General features: G+C 33.6%; 2 protein-coding genes across 3 annotated transcripts in view; one reads left to right on the forward strand and one right to left on the reverse strand.

Moving 5' to 3' along the window:
• The window catches only part of loaf (low-density lipoprotein receptor domain containing lost and found), a 54,843-nt gene that overhangs the window by 23,094 nt on the left and 7,470 nt on the right, over positions 1-24,279 (reverse strand). The gene's annotated exons all lie outside the window — the stretch shown is intronic.
• On the forward strand, positions 11,978-20,585 carry LOC146541806 (maltase A1-like). Its single transcript, XM_085193982.1, has 9 exons — positions 11,978-12,222; positions 12,334-12,486; positions 14,566-14,745; positions 15,986-16,149; positions 16,511-16,896; positions 17,794-17,995; positions 18,278-18,634; positions 18,823-19,061; positions 19,968-20,585. The coding sequence occupies exons 1-9, from the start codon at positions 12,159-12,161 to the stop codon at positions 20,041-20,043; spliced, it is 1,821 nt and encodes a 606-aa protein (XP_085050108.1). The 5' UTR covers positions 11,978-12,158; the 3' UTR covers positions 20,044-20,585.

Here is a 24,279-nt window from a genome sequence, read left to right on the forward strand (position 1 = left end):
TAAAACTTCAAAGTGCCCCAAATCTAGAGAGACTGAAAAGCACTAATTGGTATACAAACTGATCCAAGATAGCTTTAAAGAAAAGTTAATCAACGACAGCTTCAGGAGGAAATGAGAGGTAATGAGCATCCGTCCCGCTCGCGGCGCCGACGGCAGCCGAAAAATGACGAATCTTGATGTATTCGTTATTTTCTTAGATCTATAGCGAGGCCTTCATAAAAGAAATAAATGAACTACACTCTGTAGATTTGATTTCAATTCGTTAGTGAGAAACATTTATGCAAAATGTTATGTGAAAAGTATTCTCGGGCTTTTATATAATCTATACTAATATAATAAAGCGGAAGAGTTTGTTTGTTTGTTTGTTTGTTTGTTTGTTTGAACGCTAAGATCTCTGGATCTACTGGTCCGATTTACATTGTTTTTGTTTTGTATGAAAGCTGAATTCTTCAGAAGTGCTATAGGCTATATAACATTACATCATACATATAAACTAATATATTTTAAAGTACTTTCTAATTTGACATGCAATTTATTCTGCCATGTTAATAACAACCGTCGCGTCGCTACGCAACCATTTTGAAATTGAAATTATAGCTTACTGTATAACATTCTAATAAATAATTAAGGAGATGTCACTGATTCGAAATGACCTAGCCTACGGGCGGCATAGTATGAGTATGACCGACGCGAAAATATTCTTATAGTTCAAGCAGGCGTAGCCGCGTCCGGGTCCACTAGTATATTAATATACCTATATATATTGTGTAATTGATTTTTTTATTATTTATGGAATGAACACTATGCCACGATAGCCTTTATTGATTTATTGACATTTTATGTACTATAACTTACAGGTTTTTATATTTTTATCTCATACATAAGAATCAATGACGCAGGTGATGACAGAAATGATAATAGTTATCATTTAATATTGACATACTACTGCATTAATGTGTCATTACAATTGTAAAAGTGGCCAAGTGTGAATCGAAAACGCCCATAAAGGGTTCCGTACACTAGCTACACCTCGCTAAAACACCACTATATGTTTTTAATAGGAAATAATTACATAGTTTTTTTTTATAGATTCTGCATAAATAATATTTAGTAATTATATTTATATTTATTTATAAGTAATAAGTATCAAAATATGCTTTATCTTGCCTTATGCTTTACCTGTATTTTTATTCTAATTTTTAAACAATTGGCTTAGAGCAAAAAATGTCCATATCGATACAATTTTTTGCTATCTGGCTAAGAAATCCTAAAAAGATACAGATAATTAATAAGGTCGATTGCTATCTCCGTCGAACTAATTTTAAATTGATAGAAGAAGTGGTGATTGTGGGGCTGGTTCTCATTCGATGATTCATGGATGTAATCGCATATCTTATATGCGAGAGAAAGGAGAAACCAATATTACATTTTGTGTTGCCAATAAGACGCTGTACAATCATCCGCAGGATATCCGGTGTTAAGACACTGTGTGACCCTCACACGGCCCAATTTTTCAACACCTTTTTTGTTGTTTAGCGAAACTCAATAACGCACTTATCTAGTTACCAGAGCGAGGAAATGCAGATAATTCATTATCCTGGATGGGATCCAAACCCACAAGTATCCGCTTATAAATATATATATTCGTTAATAGATAGCCACTTTGTTGCTGCATTTATTTCTGTGTAGTTTTAATTAAAAAATAATATTGATATAAAGTTTATTTTACAAAGATAAATGATAAGAACTCATATGAAATTCTCACGCAGCTATCTTATCTGAACACAAATATTGGTTACACTTGTTACTGTAAGAATTAGTTTCTTATTATTTTTTATTATTATAGGTATATATATTGAGACTGTCGTTATGAAAGAGCACAAGTATACAAATGTAAGCGCGATGGTTGTGGGTTCTATTCCCACTCGGGAAAATTAAATAAGAAAAATAGTTTTGTTGACTTGATCTGGTAAGGAGAAACACGCAATGCCTCGAAAATTAAAATAAATAAAATTATATTAAAAGTGCAAAATATACCGTGAAGCTTAAAAATATTGATTACATATTTTTTTCATACATAATTTCCGGCTCCCCCTCGGGAAAATGAGTAGAATTTATTTTTCCACTCTTTCAAGAAGTGCGATATTGAGTTCAGCCTCTTAACACGCGACGTTTCGAATTCTACTGAAAGATCGAAGAGACCATAGTGACACAAAATTCCCTCTTCCTACTTTGCGACTTGTGCTAAAGTGTGAAACTAAAAACAAGATCTTTTTAAATTAGATAAATAAAATTATACTTGAGTAATATAGTAGGAAACAAGAAGGCGATATAAAAAATTTATTAATTCTCAAATTTCAACAAAGAATTACTTTATTGGAAATACAATCTTAATTTTTATGGCTACATAAAAAAGCTAACGTTCAGACGAAATTCAAATGAATTGAAAAATTGGATCGCTAGTATCAATAAACGCTTCCCATAATGGGCTGTAAAATTGTGAAGAAGTTACATACTAATTATTTTAGAGGCCGTCGTAGCACAGTGGTACGTCAAATACATGTAAATACAAAGGTTATGGGTTCGGTTTCCATCCGATCCAACGTGGCGTAGCCAGACAATACCAAATTACATTTTTGGTGTCTGTAAATGTAGAAAAAACTGGCCAAGTGCGAGTCAGACTCGCACATGAATTGGTCTGTATTATTATCAATAAAAACAATTAGGTAAATATATTTTTTATTATGTTGAAAATTGCAACTGTCAAACTTTTGCAGTTCATGAGATACACCCTGGTGACAGACGGACAGATAAACTGATGAATGGACAACGGAATCTAAGTAATTGGATCACGTTTTACTCTTTAGTCGTGGAACCCTTAAAACAATAAAGAATAAAAACATGAAAATTATATTCATTTATTTTCTTTGCTGATCTTCATCACATGTCCGCAAAACGTAATTTAACTTACCATCAAGCGTCCTCATTAAATAACATAAAACGGGAACCCAACCCACTATCCTACATCAGTCACTAACCAACACACCAGCAATACAACCATTCACAATCAACAATCATTACACTACAAACTTGCACAAAAAGCAACCCAGCAATTCTATAAAACTGAAAAATATTTTCCATTTCAGTCATTTCGTTCCGCTCATTTTATCTGGAAAATCTTTTTAATTTCTGCAAAACATTATTTTAGAGCTGTCCTACAAAAATATGATACTTAATAAAACAAGTGTCGCTTACAGCCCCCTTCGGTCTGGGGGCTGCTAGCACGGACCGACGCCCGCCCACTTAAGACTAAATTATACAGATGATGTTCCTCTTTAAGCCTCGCTCAGCGCGTTTTAGACGCCGCATTCTTATATTTAAAGCAGTTTCATGCCTTTTCTAGCAGAGTAGGCACAGGGAACCTAGTGTTAAGACATTTACGTATTTAGTGGCGGATATCAACGCCGCAGAGCGGGGAAATGAAAACAAATAAAATTATTTCAAAAACTACAAACCCGCACTCATCGCATTTACAATCAATATTGTACAATGTAATATACGTACTGCGTTTAATACAAAGAATTCGCAAAACGAATGCCTTTATCAAAGAAATATGTTGCTATTTAGAATTTTACAGTGGCTTCCTCGTCGTCAACAAGAATGTTGCTTGCAGCGCTGTCTGGAAGAGCCTTGAGAATTCTAATCCTTTGTGTATTATATTATAGAGTATTATAGCAGATATATTATATTAAGGAATAATTCTTGTGCTTTAACCTTAATAAATCTATAGAACAATGGTGAAATGTGTTTGGTAACTATGTAAATGTGTTTGGTTCGAGTCTCATACTATACAAAATAATACAAAAGCACGCTCTGGTAACGAGGCAGAGTGCGGCGCTGTATTCCACCACTCAACGCGCAATTCGTCTAGAATTCGAATGAAAGTGGGGGACGGAATTGTCATAATGGAAACGTAGTGTCTTATCCTATGATATCCTGGGAAACCTGGGAACCTAGTGCTATCACTAGGTTCCCAGGTTCCCCATGCCTACCCTGATATGTGCGGGATATAGCGTGACAATACATATAAAGAATATAATATGTATGTGTTAATATAAATTATTATAATACTTCAACACATGTATGACGTCTGCAAGGCGCATCAATACCTTATTAGGAAAGTTAGATTGTATTTCCGGAACAAGGAGTAATGTTATTCAATTATCTTGTTGGTTGTTTTTGACATTTTGCGCTTAGAATGTATCTTAGTGAATGCGATGGGAGTGGGTTTATATTGCTTCGAGGGGAGAGTAAAAAATAAAACAAAAGCACAAAAACTGTACAAGTGATTCTACTTTCCTAACTATCGAATACTAGTTAATTTAAGCATACTAGACCACAAGTTAAAGTAGAACGATGTATCTATAATACATATATTCGTAGGTAGTTATTCAAATTCGTACGTATTTATTAATTTAATAGTATCTACTTAGTTAAATATTTGAAATTTAAATGAAATTTAATTTTTGTAACTAGAATCAATTGCAGGTGTAAAAATAAGCAATTTGATGTGAATGAATTGGAGGGGAAAAATGCATATAAAACTCTTCCGTTACCGAGTAACTGACAGAAAAATACAGGACTTAAAAAATAGTTTTTTTTCACGTAGGTAGATTAGAATGTGTCCCCTACATATGGGTAGAGGACGACGACGATTTCCACGACTAATAATTATAATTAACTAGCGACCCTCTTGCGGCTTCGCCCGCTTTTACTACTGGATTATTCATATAATGTATGTTTGCAAAGCACTTAAGATAATGTGAAAATTAATTAAATCCTAATGCAACCCGCATTTTCGTAGTTTCAATAAGGATTTTCCAATTGTTTTACACAGCAAGGATTTTTTAGTAGGTACCGTAATTTTAAATCTGTGCTACTAATCTTTTCAAGTACTTATTAAAATATATTTAAATGGCTATTTTTAGATAGTTAAATGACTATTTTTAAACGGAAGAAAATATAAACAAAAGCCTACCTACTAATAACTACTACAAAAAATATGAAACCAAATATATCGCGCTGAAATAATACATTCAACTCCAATTATCCAATACGTGCAAACGCATCTAAATCTTTGTTGCTATGCCTCTATAGCGGGCGCGTTTTTTTTTTCGAGCTTGTGGTTAATGCTGAAGAGGGTATTCTGTCCCTGATGAAAAGCAAGCACTACGTTGGCTGCCTGTGAGGAAAATTAAATAGAATGCATTGGCCGGGAATCGAACCCGGGCCGCCCGCGTGGCAGGCGAGCATTCTACCACTGAACTACCGATGACTGCTCATGACACGCTTGTATAAGCAAAACGTCGCGGGGCGCGTTTCGCAGCAAGGATGTTTTGATATTGTAACAACTTCTAAAGTACTTATTAAAATGAAAAAACAGTAAAAGACAGTTTTGATCTACTTAAATGGCCAACGTAACTAATATACTTATTTATATGCTGAGAGTAAGGGATAAGTAAAACTTGAGTCGGCACAGCTGATGAGTCAACGGCGTGATGTGTCAACAATTAAATGCGTTTTTCTCTAAAACTATTCGCAATTTTGAAATAGTGTAAAAAGCAAATTTTATCTTCGTTTAATGTAGAAATTTAATAAAGTATTTTAAAGGATAAGGATCAATACCATTATGGAAAAATATCGCTCACAATAAAAAATATATTGAAATTATTATTTTTAGACAGAAAAATGATCACTACACGTTATTCTTAAAGGATATGAATATGCTCTCAAGGACTTTTTTGTAGATCTTATTAAGAGGCACAATACTTCAGTACATTATTTTCATGTAGTACTTACCATTAAAGCAGCGCATGCGTGAAAGTGTCTCAACGGGTAGGACTTTATACACATTTATCGTATTTATGTTAAATTACATAAGACTGTACAAATAATAAACTATATATAAACCTTCTACGAAAAATACTTGACCTAATGGTGAAAACCGCATCAAAATCCGTTGGGTGGTTTAGAAGAAGAAGAGTTAGAAACAACAGACAGACACGAATAGCGACTATGTTTTATAAGATATATATATATATATATATGATATATGATACAACGTTACCGCACTTATTATATCAGAAATTGAATAAGCTTTAATCTTGTCCTTATTGACATCATATCAAATAGGTGTTATATTTATAAAAAAATGGAAGATTTGTAGTGCGTAGGAAGCGGAGTGTCTCAACACTAGGTTAATTCAGCCCACCCTGATATATGCGGGATATAATTAAAAAAATATATAATATAAAAACAAATAGATGAACAAACATGGAACATTTCAAAAGAATAATCATAAATGTTCTATTAAGCAGCTAGCATTACATCGTAGCAGAATGTTTAATCATTTCGTACGAGGCTCAAGGTAGGCTCCCTAGCCTTATTTGAGTCTAAAATTATTTTACGCGCTCTGTACTGTGACACATTAATATGTAAATACACACTCGTTGACGATACCGAGACCGAGTGCTTTTAATTAAGCCTTTTGCAAGCTTTACAGAATTAGTTAGCACTTTTATTAAAAAATCACATGTTAGGATGACAAAGCTTATGTTTATATTACCTCCATACGTACCAGTACATACATTTACTTGTAATTTTTTTTAGAACTCAAAAGTATATATTTTAATATGTTTATTTCTAATATACGTATTTTCCCGCATGTAGTAGGATATGTAGAGGGAAACTAGTACAAAGATTCTCCACTTTCCGCTCAATTAGCGAGATATCGCGTGTTGAATGGTACAGCTTAACACTTTTTTCATGCCAGAACGAAGAAATGAAAATAATTAATTACCCTAGTGAGTATTTCATAACGTTTGAGTGAGTCTCAACTTAATCATACTTACATATGGAACTTATTATAATTAGTACACCATATTTATAGCTAGTATGATTTGTCTGCGACGACTAGTTATTATGTCTGATTTTGATGAACAAAACATGTTGGTAGGTTTCACTTTCTTAATATGAGTCATAAATGTGGAAAGAGATTGTTCTTCCATAAAATTTTCTAATCTCTCCCTGTAAAATGAAGAAAAAATTGTATTTGAAACACACATGGGCCAAATTCTATAAAAACCGAGGAAAAGAACGTCTAAAGTTACTAAATTTAACTTATCCACACGCTAATGGCACTCGAGCGAAATTCGCTAGCCGTAGCCAGTAATGTAACGCAATTTTACCGCTTACGCCCAAAATAAAAGCATTAATATAATTTGAGACGACAATAAGGGTTATAATGGCTGCTATGAGATATGTAGAGATACTCGGCCGCCCCCTAGACTATAATTATTAAGGTAATAACTTATCAACGTCCAGTGATAAGCGTAATTTACCTTATGGGAGGTATCCTGTATGAATAGTTCGTTTATGATAAGTGAAATGGCACTATAGTTTTTTATGTAACGACACTCCGTTCTCCAATTTCTACCCGATTAGAAGATTTTTTTAGCTTCACGCTGTGTGCCGCAAATAGTAGAGTAGGTAGAGGAAATCTAGTATTATTACACTAAGTAAACTAGTATTCACAATGGCCTCATACATTAGTTAGTAGTGTAAGTATAACTATACAATACAAATAAAAAAACAAACATACAACAATAACAGTTATATCCCAAAAATCGCGGAAACAATTCCGTCAGAGTTTAAAAATTCCTCTCGTAGCACCGACATCCTATATTTCAAAATTCACGGCAATCCGTGCCGCAAAGAAAATGCCTTTTACCTTCCGCGCCGACGAAATTGTTACGTCCATATATTGAATTTTATTTTAAAAATAGTTTTGCTATACTCTCGAGACAATGGAGGCGTCAAACGATAAGTTAGGTAAGAGCGTATGTGGTCATCTCGGCGTTAAGTTCCGTCACACACACCGACATGCATTGGTTAGAATACTACCAGCAATGACTATCTTACATACCTACCTACCTGCCTCGGGTAGGCAAATAAGATTAAGTCAACTAAGAGTGTAAACATGTTTGTTTTTTGTTTAGTCATTCGCAGTAATTGAAAGGGAACACTAACTTCATATTAATATTTTACTTATATTTTTTCCATTAGTAGTTAGTATGGAGCTTAAACAAAATTACAAAGTGATTATGTTCCCAGGAAGCCATTATAAGTAAATTAAGCTTAAATAACCCTTTAAATATGTTTATACGTAGAATTGTTATAACGAAATATAATTTTGTTTTACTCAAGACTGGTTTTCAGGAGCTAAATTATTTTTTTATCTTAACCAGTTTTGCTTTTGTTTTATACACAAACTAAAACTACTACTAGTAACAATATATTTTTAAATAACTTTAACGAAGAATATGAATAATTAGATTGACTTCTTTGAGTCGTAGAGAACTATGTACGTACAAAAAAAACATAAATTGACAAGGACATATAAATTTACATGTTCATATCGTTCACTTGTTGTCAGTTTCCTGTTAGTTTTTCCGAATATATTGACATTATTTACTTTTTTACGCACATAGCAGGGAAGGCCGAGTGAACCTAGGAATAGAGTGTTAAGATACTCAGTTGCCAATTAAATCACTTCCGTTGTCTACTTTCCGCCGAATTTTAGAGGCAATGCGTCTTGAGTGGCGTAACGTTGCCAGAGCAAGTGCCTCTTGTGCCTCGATATTATTAACTTATTTAAAAATAAGTGTAATTATATAATTGTCGCGCCAAATGTGCTCTATGTAGAAATCATCATTCATTACAAACCAGAAAAGATTAAACTTACATAGCATTACAAAATCTACGTAATACATATAGGTGAGTTAGAGGATGTTTTAAGAATATATCCCACCCCCAAGGATAGGGCACGGGGAGGGGGCGGAGTATCGACCCGGGGCCATTCACCCCACGCTACGGCGTAGCGTAGCCGTAGCGTCGTAGCGCCCGGCTTATTCCACTCACTTTATGTATCTATGTCAGTGGGCTATAAATATGCTGTTAATTGCATTTTCTTGTGTGGCAGAGTTGAAGTGACGGGTGCAGATGGTTGTGGGTTCGATTTTTTACTAAGAGGAATGTTTTATAAATTAAAATATTTTTATTTTCTCGATTCGTAAGAAAATATGATATCTCTAAAACTCTTAATGAATGGCAAATTGTGAACAGAGTATTTTGTTCCACTATTTTTCTACTCTCCGTAATATGCGGGAGAAGGCAGTGACATTCACTGTCAAACGTTCAATAGATCGCTTTTTGGATTTCTCTCACTAGCCTCAACTTCATCTAATTTTAAAGTATATTTTATTCATCTTGACGTGAAATGAAATCTAGTTATTTTCAGATTTTATGTTTTTTGTGTGTTCTATCGATGGTTTCATATTTTATATTTCCTAATTATTTTTATTTATTCTCTAATATGCGATATTTTAAAGAAATGCATTTTCCTAATAATTATTTAAAATGTTTACTATGTTTCTTCTTATAGAAATACTTGATTTTGAGTAACAAAAGAACAAAAGAATTGAAAAGCCAAAAGAAAATGAACATATAATATATAATACTAAATTAGAAACAAATTCAATCAACTAAAACCCAATAGGTATTTCCATAGCCCAAAGAATTGGATGATTACGCCGTAATATATTATGTACCGCCTTCAAAGGAGTTAAACCTTTTCAACCCCTCCTGTTATGTTTCCTTCATACATAATTCTGAAGCTGTCCACGGATGGACGTGGTAATTAACTGACCTCCTTTCTGAATTTAATATTAGTACTACTATCTATTTTCTTAGAATTTATGGTTCTTTTTTGTTTATTACGACGCTATAACAGGGCAGTTATACGACTATACGACTTACACGGTAGTTATAGGTTCTATTTAGACTCGGGTAAAAGGTTTGTTAAGAATATTTTCGTTTCCTTATTTCACTTAGACAAAGTCCAGCATTGAATTTCACCGAAGGTCTCTATAACTGAAGTAAAATGGATAACGATGTGGCTTGCGCTTAAATTCTCTTCGCCTGCCGTAAATAATACAAAATACACAAAAACACGCAACCAATTTAAAAAGGATGATCTCACTCGAGTGCAAAGTGAAAATTGATTGAGTTTGTATTTTTTTCGGGCACCATTAATCACGGGTCGGTTAATTAATCACCGCTGTCGATAGCACGCTGACCGCGACCCTACGCCCCGCAGCTACAGCCCTGAGCCCTACGTGTTGAGAATACACTGTCAAAACTAGCGTCACTTCCTGTTGTTAGATACAAGCAATTATATGCGGCTTTGCGCGGCAAATGGGATCATTCTAAATGCGAGGTTCAATGGTTCCTCGAATAGATTGTTGTGTAATCGAACCCACAGCCTGTCGCGATTATAGTCGTACGCTTGGCCTTGGCGTCAATGGAAATTAATTTATGATTTATTTGCTTTTTTTACTACTTTAACGATCTCTACCGACATATATCTGTATTTATCGTTTGTTTTTTTTTTCTAAATTTCCTAATAATTCCTTAAATAATTCCTTGCTCTAGTAAAGAAGTAAAGCTCGGCATTAAGTCTTGAGAATCAGATGAAAAATGGGTAATGTTAATGTTCTCGGAGTGTCTCAACACTACGGTCAACGATTCTCTCTGCTTACCCAGCTATGTACGGGATGTAGTATCAAGCTAAAAAAGGTATGAAGATAAAATGTAACAGTCTATTATATTTTATATTTATTTTCACCATCACATTTTATCCCACATATAGAAGAGTAGGTAACCTAGAGGCAAAACACTCCGTTCTTTAAATTCCACACAATTATGAAACATTATGAGTTTAGCGAAGAAACTAAACGCAATGCTTTCAAAGTATTTATTATTCGTACTAGTCTTCTTGCGGAATAAAATTTTCATTTCATATTAAAGAATGAAGATGAAATAAAAATGTAATTTCCAATTTCATTTACCATTTAAGTCCAATGTCACATACTGCCCCAGCTATTAATATCGCCTGAGCCGATGTTCGGTTTATTTAAGCCACATAAAGACTTCCTATTAAAAACTCTTTTATTTTTGCTTTTTGTTGGTTCATATTATTTTTTACTTTCATGTATTCATTTCATATGAGGCAGAGGTTATTGTGGTTTTACACGGGTCTGTTAATTATTCTGGTTCGATTTTCACTCGAGGGAATGAGTTATTTTCATTTCCCTGATGTGGTACCTAGACAAATATTTTGAGTTCTGTCACTCAAGCATTTTTTTGAAATTAGGTGGAAGGTGTATCTTAGTATTAGATTCCCTTTGCCTACTCTGCTATATGTTGAACACAGGGAAGCTAAATAATAGTGAAGGAGATGAGCCAAAAAAAATAACATTGCAGGTAAGAGATACTGTTACATAAATTACAGTAACAAGGATATTCCTGTTCATGATTTTATTGTAAGTGGGTGTATGAGATCATTTTGTTCTGCAACAGTTGATGACAGCGTTTAAGATGAAACGAAAATAAACATTACCATATCGCTCGATGAAGTGATGATTTAATTTTTTATTAGTTGCTTCACCCTTTTCACGCATTGCACGTGGAAGGCCTTGTCCTGTATACAGCAATTATATAAGCATTTAAATACAGCATTCCCCCGAGCGGAGATCGATCCTACATTCATCGTATTTACTGTCAGACACTATCCAACTGCACATGCACATTTAGTTTTATGTCTTAACAATTATTAAGACATAAGATTAAATTAAATATAACAAAAATCTGCAATACATTGAGGAAATACATTTCAGTTACGTTCGTTAGATGCAAAAGGAACAAAATGTATTCAATACTAAGTATAGACTTGGTGTATTATGTTATGCACAACTTACATGGACATTTAATAGTGTTTATTCAGACATGCGCACGCGCACACATCAGACCGCTCAGTGATCAAAACTAAAAATGTAGCGAGTGTAAAAAATAGATTAACTTATTTTAAATGTTGTGTTTTTTTATGAATAATATCTTTTATATAATAAGAAATTTATAAATTGTTTATTTGTGAACAATTTCTTACTAGAAATATCACATCAATCAAGATAATATTTAAGCGTAGTTAATCTCATATAAATTGCAGAGCGCTGCGCGTGCGCACCACTAGCGCAGTCGATATGGGGTCGATGAAGGCGATAGGTATCACTGTTATCGTTTTAGTGGGACTTGGATTAGTGGCAGGTAAGAATTAACAATACTAGCAAATTAATTACAAATAGAAAAGCTTATTCAATAAATTTTTCATAATTATGTGTTTACGTAAAAATAATTAATTGTTTATTATTTTATAAGCTGTTATCACATTGGCTGTGCTATGGACGAGAGACAATTCACCCCCACTCACGGAGATCAAGCCTTTGGACTGGTGGCAACATTGCACGCTGTACCAAATCTACCCTCGTTCCTTCAAAGATAGTGATGGAGATGGTATTGGAGATTTGAAAGGTACTTACTTAATTTGTCTTTTTCACTGTATTTGTACTAATATTTATATTATTCCTGTTTTGTGTACATTATTCGGTTTTAGCTTCACGCTTAACTTTGTGTAGGATAACATACCAGGATAGGCAGGTGGAACCTGGGAATCTAGAGTTAAGACACTCCGTTCTCCATTTTCCGTGAAATTCTGGTGGGATATCGTGTTGAGTGGCGGAGTTCGACGCCATTACGACTCTATTATTTCATTCTTCCGCGTAAGAATCGAGCCCACGCTTACCGTGGCACGCTCCTTTCCCTGCGCCACGACGCGCCCATTTATTTTAAATTTAAATTTTGGCTGCTTATCGACAGAAAAAACAGCTTCGTGCTTAACCCGTCTTTTTTAGCCGGGAGAACCTGATGTCAGTGCCTCAGTTCTCTATTTTGAACTATTCCCGACATTATAAGTTTCAAAAATATTTATAAAACAAAAAACATTATGAGTTTAACGACTAACATTACTAACATTACTAAAACACAGTTACTCCAATGGTTATAACCATTGGAGTAACTGTGTTTTACCAGAAATCAAAAAAAACAGGAAAATAATATATAATATTATACATGAACAGTAGATGTAATTGCGTATTTTTTTTTTGTTAATCATTAGTTTTGTAGTAAATCTTAACATTATATAATACTAGCGGCCCGCTCGCGGTTTCACCCGCGTGAACTATGTTATTATTAATTTCTGTCTCCATGACTACGTCCTAGTGACGTCTATGCAAAATTTGAGACTTCTAGCATTTGTAGTAACGAAGTTTCATACAAACTTTCGACCCCAAAAACAACCCTTTAGAAGTCGAATATTGCAAATTCCCGTCTTAGCGAGCACCTACGTCCTATAAATAACTCCTATGCAAAATTTGAGACTCCTAACACTTGTAGTTTCTGAGATTTCGTGATGAGTGAGTGACCTTTCGATTTTATATATATAGATAGATTACGAGTATGCATACAAAAGTAACCATAGGTCTACCCAATAAATGCGAAAACTAGTGGTTCACATTACTATACTTAAAATTGCTAAAATATTTTTTCCAATATTTGACAAGTATTTATAATATCTTCACGCTGGATCCCAAAAAAGTAGATTAGATTGACAGAGGAAACCTAGTATTAAAAACTCTCTTGTTAATTTACGAGATATTACGTGTAGAGTGACGTAACTTAACACCGCGCTTTGTCTTGTTACTAGAGGAGGAAAATCATAATAATTAATTCGCCTAAGTCGATTTTCACTTCCGGACAATCCGTCACGATCACGTTTACAGTCTAATTCTATGCCGCTATTCCCATTTTCATAAAATAAAAAGAGAAAATAATGTGATATCTCTCCATTTTCTATACACATTTGAAAAACATACTTAAAACACAATTTATGAATCTAAAAATTCAGAAATGCAAAACAACATTGCTAGTATTCGAGTCAAATTGTCCATAACAGTGGTTTTAGCTAACGGAAGCAGCTAACTACCAGAAAATGTTTAGATGTGATATTATATTCGCGGCGATACGGCCACACTGTGCACGTACCACCGACACCCTGCAGAGAGCTCGCGGTCACCGGAATGCCATAATGGTTTCCTGTCCTCGCGTACAATAATTGTGAATAAATGTGCGAACATAACAATCTTTTACCTATATTATACTATTTTTAAGTTATTAAGTTAAATAGCCTTGCGTTTGAAATGAGATTATCTTGAGAGATATAATCGATGTGTTTATTATAACGAAGTTTTAACCTGCGGTTTAACATTCGTGTTCATAATGATTGTATGTTCATAACTAGCCCTCCTCGACATATGGACTATTCAACAATAAATAACTTTTCAATCTAGTAGTTCCTGAGATTAAGTATCCGCATGCAATTAAACAAACTCATCAGCATAATAATAATAATTGATATAGATGACCTAAGTATACAGTTATGAGTAAGAGATTACTACAATTTACTAGAGATTACTAAAATAAATAACTAATAACTAGAATATAATAAACATTTATACATTTTGGTTATCATTTAAAATCCACTCATACTTTCAGGTATAACTGAGGAATTGGAGCACTTCGTGGATGCTGGAGTGGACGCTATATGGATGTCCCCGATTTTTGAATCCCCTATGGTGGATTTCGGCTACGATATCAGCAACTTCTATAAGATTCACTATGAATATGGAACTATGGAAGATTTTGAAAATCTTCTGGCTAGAGCACATGAATTAGGTAAGCTTAAAGAATCTTTAATACTTCGAGAATTCAGCGAAAAGTGTCTTAATGGAAACGGAGTATCTTAACACTACGTTCTTAGGTTCCCAATGCCCTGCTGTATGCAGCGTGAAGCTAAACAAACTGTTTCTGCGCATATTTGCTAAAGACAGTATTTTTAAATAACCTTTTCTATAAAACAAATATAATTATAATCTATATATATAAAAGGACTTGTCCTCACTGACTGAGGTAAGACGCACGCACAGCCGTAACCGCTGTGCATAGAAACGTGAAATTTGGACAGATGTTTACTTTCGCAATCTGGACATCCACTAAGAAGGGATTTTGAAAAATTTTAACTCTAAAGGGGTGAAATAGGGGTTCAAAGTTTGTATGGAAAAAAAAATTAAATCGGCACCGATTTTTATAAAATTAGAAATTTAGATTTTTAAAAGTATTTAATTGAATACGTGTTTCATTGTTTTCTAGAATTCTCCCCCTAAGGGTGCAAATAAGGGGTTGAAAGTTTGTATAGAAAAAGTCTTAAATCGCCACCGATTTCTATAAAATTTGATATTTAGAGTCTTAAAAATATTTCATTGAACACATGTTTCATGGGTTATTAGAATTCACTCCTAAATACGCAAGCGAAGCTGCGCGCATCCGCTAGTATCATAATAAAGATTTGAATACATCATAATAATATATATTATATTATTTTATATTAAAGATATGTTATCTAAATACATTTTTGCACATTATCTTTAATTTTAGGAGGATTAACACAATTGCCACTGTAGGTGTTATTCGTTATCACGCAAATTCATTAAATATATTATTCTTGTTTTATCTTATATTTCCACCTACTTATAGCTGATAGTATTTGTAATTTCGTTTTATACAATATTAAACTTGAAAAATTTTTTTGTGTCATATAAAAACATCGCAAAAAGTATTCTAATTTCATAAAATTTTACTTTTCTATACATCGTTTTTTATACTTGCGGATTGACAGGTCCACAATTAAAAGTATCGATAATAAGAAATAACGACTAAAATACGAAACAAATACGTATAAACTCAAATAATACACGATAAGTATATATTAAATTATTAAAAATACATATTTACATAATTATAAAAATGACAATGACCGCTTATTACTGAATCATTGTCTGTTAACTAAATGTCTCGATATGCCAATCGAACATAACATCAACTAAGTATTAATATAATATATTTAAATACCTTTCAGGGATTCGAGTACTATTAGACTTCGTACCAAACCACGCCAGTAACGAATCCGAATATTTTAAAAACTCTGAAGCCAGAGTACCTGGTTATGAAGACTTCTTCATTTGGGCTGATGCTTTACCAGATCCTGCTAACTCTAGCAATAGGTTACCTCCTTCTAATTGGGTAAGTACTGACTTCAATCTCGCTCGAACCATAGCATCGTTTTATAGATGTGACAAATAATATAAATAACTGCGTTAGGAATAACGAAGTGTCGAAGTGGGCAACATTAGAGACCCTCTGCCTACCCTACTGTGTGCGGGATACAGTGTGAAGATGAATAGTTGTGTATGACACGTTCTAGGTGTTCGAAGTATTCCTGAATGCAGGTGCAGTCGATTTCATGCAACCATTAATGTAATGTTGTTTGACCTTCTTAGGTAAAAAATCCTGAGATTTAATTAAACAAATTCTCCAGCTTATAAATATTATAATAAATTAAATTACTAATATTGATATTTCTTTGGGAAATCCCTATTTTAAGGTGAGTCAATTTGGAGGATCTGCGTGGGAATGGAGTGATGCTCGACAACAGTACTATTTGCACCAATTTGCGGTTGAACAAGTTGACTTTAATTTTAGACATCCAGCAGTTCGACAAGAAATGATAAATATTATGAAATTTTGGCTTGACAAAGGAGCCGATGGTTTTCGGGTTGACGCTTTGCCGTACTTAATTGAAGCTGATCCAGCCGACCACGGAGGTAGATACCCCGATGATCCCCTCAGCGGGATCATGCATTTCGAACCACATCAATTGGGGTACACCATCCCACTGTACACTAAAGATTTAATAGAATTATATGATGTTGTATACGAGTGGAGGGAGTATGTAGATCGATACTTGGAGGATAACGGCGGAGATACGCGGTAAGTCGTTAAGAGACTTATATATGAGAAACTTTATTATGAAGATAAAACAGTCAATGATAAAAGTTTTAATAAGGATCTCATAAGTCAGACTGTTCGAAGTGAGACTAGGTTTCTTGTAAAAGTTTTCAAGTATAAAAGTTAGAGGCTGTTTATAATAAATCATATAATAACAACTTCACTTTGTTGCTCTTCGATATGAGACTTACTTGCCGAAGTAACTGAGCTTACTGATAAATGTATGGGGTACAAACTTATTGAAAATTATTTATTTGATATATTATCGTCGTGATCCAATAATATTACAATTTTTAAAACAATATCTATTTAAATAACACTAATACCACATGTTAAGAAAAGTTTGGCTAAATACAATAGTGAAAACTGCATTCAAATCGGTTAAACCATCCAGGCAAACCAACAAACAGACAGAAAAAAAAAAACATATTTTCAATTAATAAATACCTAAAGATAAAAGTTTCTCGTATATTTTGTATATGCAGACAGCAGTACAGTTTTATTATATTATGTATAGATAATAAATATACACACGTAAATCTCAAAGTTCTGTTAGCTATTTTACAAATAATTTTTAATGTACACACAATAAAAACCAACAGTAGTATTGATTATAATAAAATTAAAAATAACCTATTTACTGTTATGGATGGTTTATTAATCAGATGCAGATTTTGTTCCATAAAATATTTTTCTTTATATAAAGATCACTAATTCTAAGCTACCAATTTGTTTGCATGGACTACAAAATGTAATAACATTTCCGTGTCTATAAGTAATTATTAAATTTCTTCTGCTAACTACTCTGGCTAACCTTAACAAAATACGAAAAATATAGGTAATTATAACAAAAACTAATGGTATTATTTTTTGTCATAGTGTACTCTTCTCTGAAGGCTATGCTAACGTTACTATGACAATGCTTTACTATGGCAACGAGGACGGAGAGACTGGCGCCCACTTCCCTTTCAACTTTGATTTTGTGACGGACTTATCCTCTAGTTCTAATGCTAGAGATTTTGTTTACATTATTCTAAGGTGGTTAACGTATATGCCTTTTGGAGCTACACCTAACTGGGTGGTAAGGAAATATTATTTAATTATTTCTGGTTCAGATGATTAGTACTAAATGTAAAACAAGTAAAAGTACTAGACATTGTTTTATCAATCCCCTTATTTTTTCGCTTGTTTCTATGACAGCCGTTAAATTAGATAAATATACTACTATTTATGTAAAGTCTTTAAAATGTAAACAATTTAATACCCTTATCTTATCTGGTTTTTAAAAAGTCGTAGTCTATACTATACTTGTTTATTAAGCTGAATTACTTTATCGCTCATGATAAAATTGTATTGTTTTCAGTTTGGCAATCACGATAACGATAGAATGCCAACACGTTTCCGCGATACCATGGTGGATGGATTGAATGCACTTAACATGTTACTCCCTGGAGTAGCTGTGACATATCAGGGGGAAGAAATCGGAATGAGAGATGGCTATGTTAGTTGGGAAGATACTGTTGACGTGGAAGCCCTCAATCGTGGAGATGAGGATACATACATGCAATATTCGCGAGATCCCGCCAGGACACCGTTTCACTGGAACAATTCGACTAATGCGGGTTTCTCAACAGCAAACACAACGTGGTTACCCGTAGCTGATGATTATAAAGAAATCAATCTGGCTAAACAGAAAGAAGACCCAATAAGCCACTTTAAGGTAAAATTTAAAACTTTAAATAAATTAAAAAATATATTATTTTTAAATAGTTCATTTACAGCGTTGAGATCCGCCACTCAACACCGAAATTTCGAAAATGGGCAAACCGGGAGCAGAAAGGGGAGGGAGTCGTAACAGATGCATGAAGATAATTTTAAGTATTTTTTAAACACTTGCATATATTACAGGTCTACCAAGCGCTGACTGCTCTACGTCCAGAGAAAGCATTATCTCACGGAGAATACAATATAAGAGCCTTATCAGACCGCTCCTTATATTTAGTTAGATATTTAAGAACTTATGATACTATCGTGCTGCTGTTTAACATCTCGGATGCGCCTGACACGATTGTCTTGGACAGAGTTATGAATCTGAAACTACCAGCTACTGTTTATATTTCTAGTATACAGTCAACTAGGAAAGCTGGGTAAGTTAAAATAATATATAATAACTATATACTTTATTCCACAAATGAGAAAAAAAATATTGTTATTATTATAGACGATATTAATAATAGACTAATTTACAAATATTTAGTAAAATTTGCTATGACGCGGCAGCCTTATGTTTAAAAGAGGATTTTCCTTAAAACAGTATAAATTTGAAAATCATTAAGGATGGATGGATCCGCATTCACACAAAATCTACTGAACAGACTTATATAAAACTTTACAGTACTTTCAGTAAACAATAAGTCTAAGCGGGAGAAAAAATGATGCGTTCAGATCGCTAGTTGTGTAAAACACAAGGAATAGTTTTTACAAAATGAATCTTAAGTTAAAATTACTATAATCTTTGTAAGAGACATTTCTATTACGTAGATCAGAGGCAATCTCTAGATAGAAATTGATTACGGTTTGAAAGCATTTTTAATCTATTTTGTAATCTCTGCAATGTAACTGATATTATTTTTCTCTCAGGCTTTCAATAAACAATTTGCTGTGTTCTGTTATGTAGCCGACTTTATTTTCATTTCCTCGCTCTGGCTCTAAGCCTCCAGAATTCGTCGGAAAATGGGGAACAGATATGTCTTAATGGGAACGGAGTGTATTAATATGAGGTTCCTCTGCCTAGTCTGCTAGTTTAACACTTTCTCCCAATTTTGTGTATTGCGTGGCGGACGACGCCGCGCTATGTCTCGTTACCAGAGCGAGGTTTTCTTTTATGGAAAAAGGACAAGGCAAACGAGCGTTCGGGTCACCTGATGATGATCACCGCCGCCCACGAGGTAATGAAAATAGTCCATTCCGCGAGTGGACGTCGAACCCATAGATAAAAATATAATGTATGTTTATCATAAGATTAATATTTATACAATTTTATTTTGTAACAGAGATTTAATTAATGAAGAGCAACTAACACTGGCGCCCGGGGAGGCGATAGTGTTGAAAGCTGAGCCTGCATCATGACAAACATTATGAAATCTAAGTTTCATAGATTTAAAGACTTAAATTATAAAATTTATTATATTTTTTTTATTTGTTATTTGCTAATGTTATTTAAGTTATTAAATTTGTAATATTTTTTATAACTTACTATTTACATGCCTAATGAACATTTAAATATTTCTTCTATAAACTTGTAACATGGCAGAGTAAAAATTAAGGGCGCACATTTTTTTTGGGCCTGCTGCTTAGTTTATATAAAAAATCTAGTTTCAAAGCTCGATTCACTCTACTATACGTTATATCTTACACTATATATTACATAAAGAATATATAGTAAATTTACTCTATTCAGAAGATTTGGTCCGTGTTGAAGATCCTGCCTTAATATTCACATAAACTTCCACTGAGTACAAAAGTTGTCAAAAATATCAATGTAGCTATATTAGCTATGTATATTATTGTTTTCGAAACAATACTTGTGTTGTTTTTTAAGATTATTAAATTATTTTTATTTAGTTATTATTCTTATTGTAACGAATAATTAAATTATTTATAAAGAAAAATTGTATTGTTGTGCTTTATTAAACCCTAAGATTATATTTTAGTTACTTTCATCCTCTCAAAGCGCGGCGTTGTGTTCCGAAAGAGTGTCTTAGGAATAGATCTACCTCTCTCTGTAGACTATATTTAAGAAAAAAAATAAAGATAAAATAATAAACGTTTATATAACAATGGTTGTAACAAGCATATAACCGCGTCGTTTTGGATGATCAACCGAATGCGGTTAATGTTTATGATCGAAATACTAAATGTATGTGAATTAAGCATGTTTATACTTTTTCTCTATAAATATATATTTTTATATTTTAATAATAAATATGTATATATTTTTTGGATCGTTACACTAATATCTGTATTTTGACCAGGTCGTAGGTTCGATTTTCATTCGGAGGACTAGCTTAACAATTAATAAAAGTATCAATTACCCCGATGGCATGGCTAGGTAATCGGCCATGGCGGCCATGGCGGCCATGGCGTAAACAGTAAGTTTTACTAGCAGGTATAATAGTCAAAACATAAACGGTCACACGGTGGACCCGCAATAATCCGGAAACCGTTTTGCAGGTCGATGTCGGATTATCGAATATGTCGGTTTGTAGAGTACCGTGTCAGGTTCTCTATAGTACATGTAACATATTAGTGAAGATTTGACGATTTTTTTTGTTTATAATTAGTAATAGTGACTACAGGGGGCGACGGATTAGACAGGGTCGAGATTACCGAGAGACCACCGTTTAAATATTTTAATATGACTGTACTTTTTTAATAAGTTGCCATTGTTAAAGTAAAGTTGATTTATAAATTTGGGCTACTTTCTAGTAACTGCATAATACATACAGTGTGCTATTAGCATAATGTCATATTAGTTCGTAAAAGCAGTATGTTTACAGCATAGTCCATTTATATACATCTACAGCGAAACCTAACGACCGCAGCGCGCACCAAAATGAGCGTTTGAACAGATATCTATTTTAAACCGATTAAACTATCCTGCAGCAAAAAGAAATTATTAAACAATATTTTATATACAACAAGCCACTCCTATGTGGTGGAGACAGGTTTGGGCTGGTTCTAATAGTAATTGGGAAAATGGAAAAACTGGGACGAAATGGAGAAGATATATATATTTTTGCTTGACCAGTTCGCAGTACCGGCGCCTAAATTAACACCAAGTACTATGATTATATTTAGAGTAATCCAGAAAAAGAAGACACACATATAATATATATAATATAAACATTCTCATAATATAAATATGTATTTTGGAAGAGCATCGAATCCGTGACCTGCAGCTTTTTCAGTCAGTTATCAAGTTATATTTATATGTTATATAGTTATCAAGTTATATCAAAATTACTTATAGAATTTACACATACTATAAAAATAAAAAAGAGTCGTCATATCCTTTACGATAAAATAAAAATAATTTACAAAAATAAAAGATTTACTTTATTTTGTATGCGTAATGATTTTCAGCTTCCGAAGTAAAATCACGTTTTCAATATAAATTGGGGAGCAATGTAAATTTTGACAATTCCAGTCAATATAATGTTAAAAACGAGAATTTTTTTTAACGTTTTGCTCTGTAACCCACAGAAAGCAGGGGAGGCAGAGGGAACCTTGTGTTGAGAAAGCATTGCGTGTTGAGTGGCCGCGTTACCAGTGCCAGGAAATGAAAATATTAAATATTTCGTTTCTTCGAGTGGGAATTGAACCCATAACCTGTCACGTTTAGAGCCACACGCTTGTGAACCTGCGCCACGACTGGCCTCAGTATTATTTATTAATGTATGTTAATAATTTAAGGTACAGTAAAAATAAAAGCCAAAAAACGGATGTCAAAATCAGGATTGGAGAGTTGGAAAGTAATTTAGAATTTAAATCAGGCCCCCGCATTTTTACATATTTTGATGGAGAAAATATGGTTGATATATTTTTAACGTTTAGAGGATAATATTTTAATAGATTCGCATATGGGTATTTTCTTATTCCTAATATCTGAATAATATTTTTAAATATCTTGCTAAGGGTCCATAGTGGCGTAATTGAGAATTGGAGTGTCGCCACTCAACATGCAATGTTACGTATGAGACAGAAAATGCGAAACAGTGTGTTAGCACTACGTTCGCGTTCGCACTACGGTACGCTTTAGGCGAACATTTAGTGTTTATTTCTATCGGTTCGGTATAAAGTATTTTGTTCGTGAAAATACATATAATATACAGAGTGTCCCAGGAGCCAACGATAAAACGAAACCAGGTGATAGACCAAGTCCTGACAGCTATGAGAAAAATATAAAAAAAAATCTTTGTCATGTATCTTTCATATTATATTGATTTTAAAAAATATCGGAAAAACCGACACCCTGTGATGGTTTTTCAAGTCCCAAGACTACAAATATTACTTTTTTTTTCTCTACTGTAATCATGAGTAACTCTTCTGTGAATTACAGTTTAAGATTGAAACATACCTGCATCAGTTTTCAATAAAATGTGGTGTTTTTGCCAAACATTAAATTCTAAATATTTACTACACCCAACTTTAACCGACTGTACTATATAAAAAATGTACTACACTGTTTTTGCAAGTAACTTTAAAAGTTGGCGCATTTAATCTGAATTCCGAAATGGTACAAGACTTGCTGGATTACTTCTTTGTTGAAGAGAGAAAAATCGAAATACACGATAATCGGGATGACGTTCAGCGTTTTGGTATCTTTTCCGATACATTCTAGCTGCAGCATTAGCGTTACATAACCACTCTCCATGAATGAAATGCATATTGGCAATGTGTCAAAGACCGAGTATATGGCCTGCGAGAGCTCGGACTCGACTATCCTTATAAGTCCTGGGCCAGCCCCTAAGTCGGATAATCGTTGCCTGGGCTAAGTGGCGGGAGGTCACTGGTGTGGTCTGTGATCCCAGGATACCGTCCAAACTCTTATCCGGCCAAGGAGATCATGATCGATGCCTCCAGACTAGTGCACGACGGATCCAAGGTACCTGAACTTTTCCAACTATATAGGATAGTGGGACTATATGGGATAGTGCTCGAGTCTGAGCTCTCGCAGGCCATATACTCGGTCTTTGACACATTGCCAATATGCATTTCATTCATGGAGAATAGTTATGTAACGCAAACGCTGCAGCTAGAATGTATCGGAAAAGATACCAAAACGCTGAACGTCATCCCGATTATCGTATATTTCGATTTTTCTCTCTTCAACAAAGAAGTAATCCAGCAAGTGTTATACAATTTCGGAATCCAGATTAAATGCGCCAACTTTTAAAGTTACTTGCAAAAACAGTGTAGTACATTTTTTTATAGTACAGTCGGTTAAAGTTGGGTGTAGTAAATATTTTGAATTTAATGTTTGGCAAAAACACCACATTTTATTGAAAACTGATGCAGGTATGTTTCAATCTTAAACTGTAATTCACAGAAGAGTTACTCATGATTACAGTAGAGAAAAAAAAAGTAATATTTGTAGTCTTGGGACTTGAAAAACCATCACAGGGTGTCGGTTTTTCCGATATTTTTTAAAATCAATATAATATGAAAGATACATGACAAAGATTTTTTTTTTATATTTTTCTCATAACTGTCAGGACTTGGTCTATCACCTGGTTTCGTTTTATCGTTGACTCCTGGAACATCCTGTATATAATTTTCTGAAACTTTTTTTGACATTTTAAA

The sequence above is a fragment of the Heliconius melpomene genome, chromosome 1 (genome assembly GCF_056956725.1).
Source record: "Heliconius melpomene rosina isolate 202511_hmr_F chromosome 1, ASM5695672v1, whole genome shotgun sequence".
NCBI lineage: Eukaryota > Metazoa > Arthropoda > Insecta > Lepidoptera > Nymphalidae > Heliconius > Heliconius melpomene.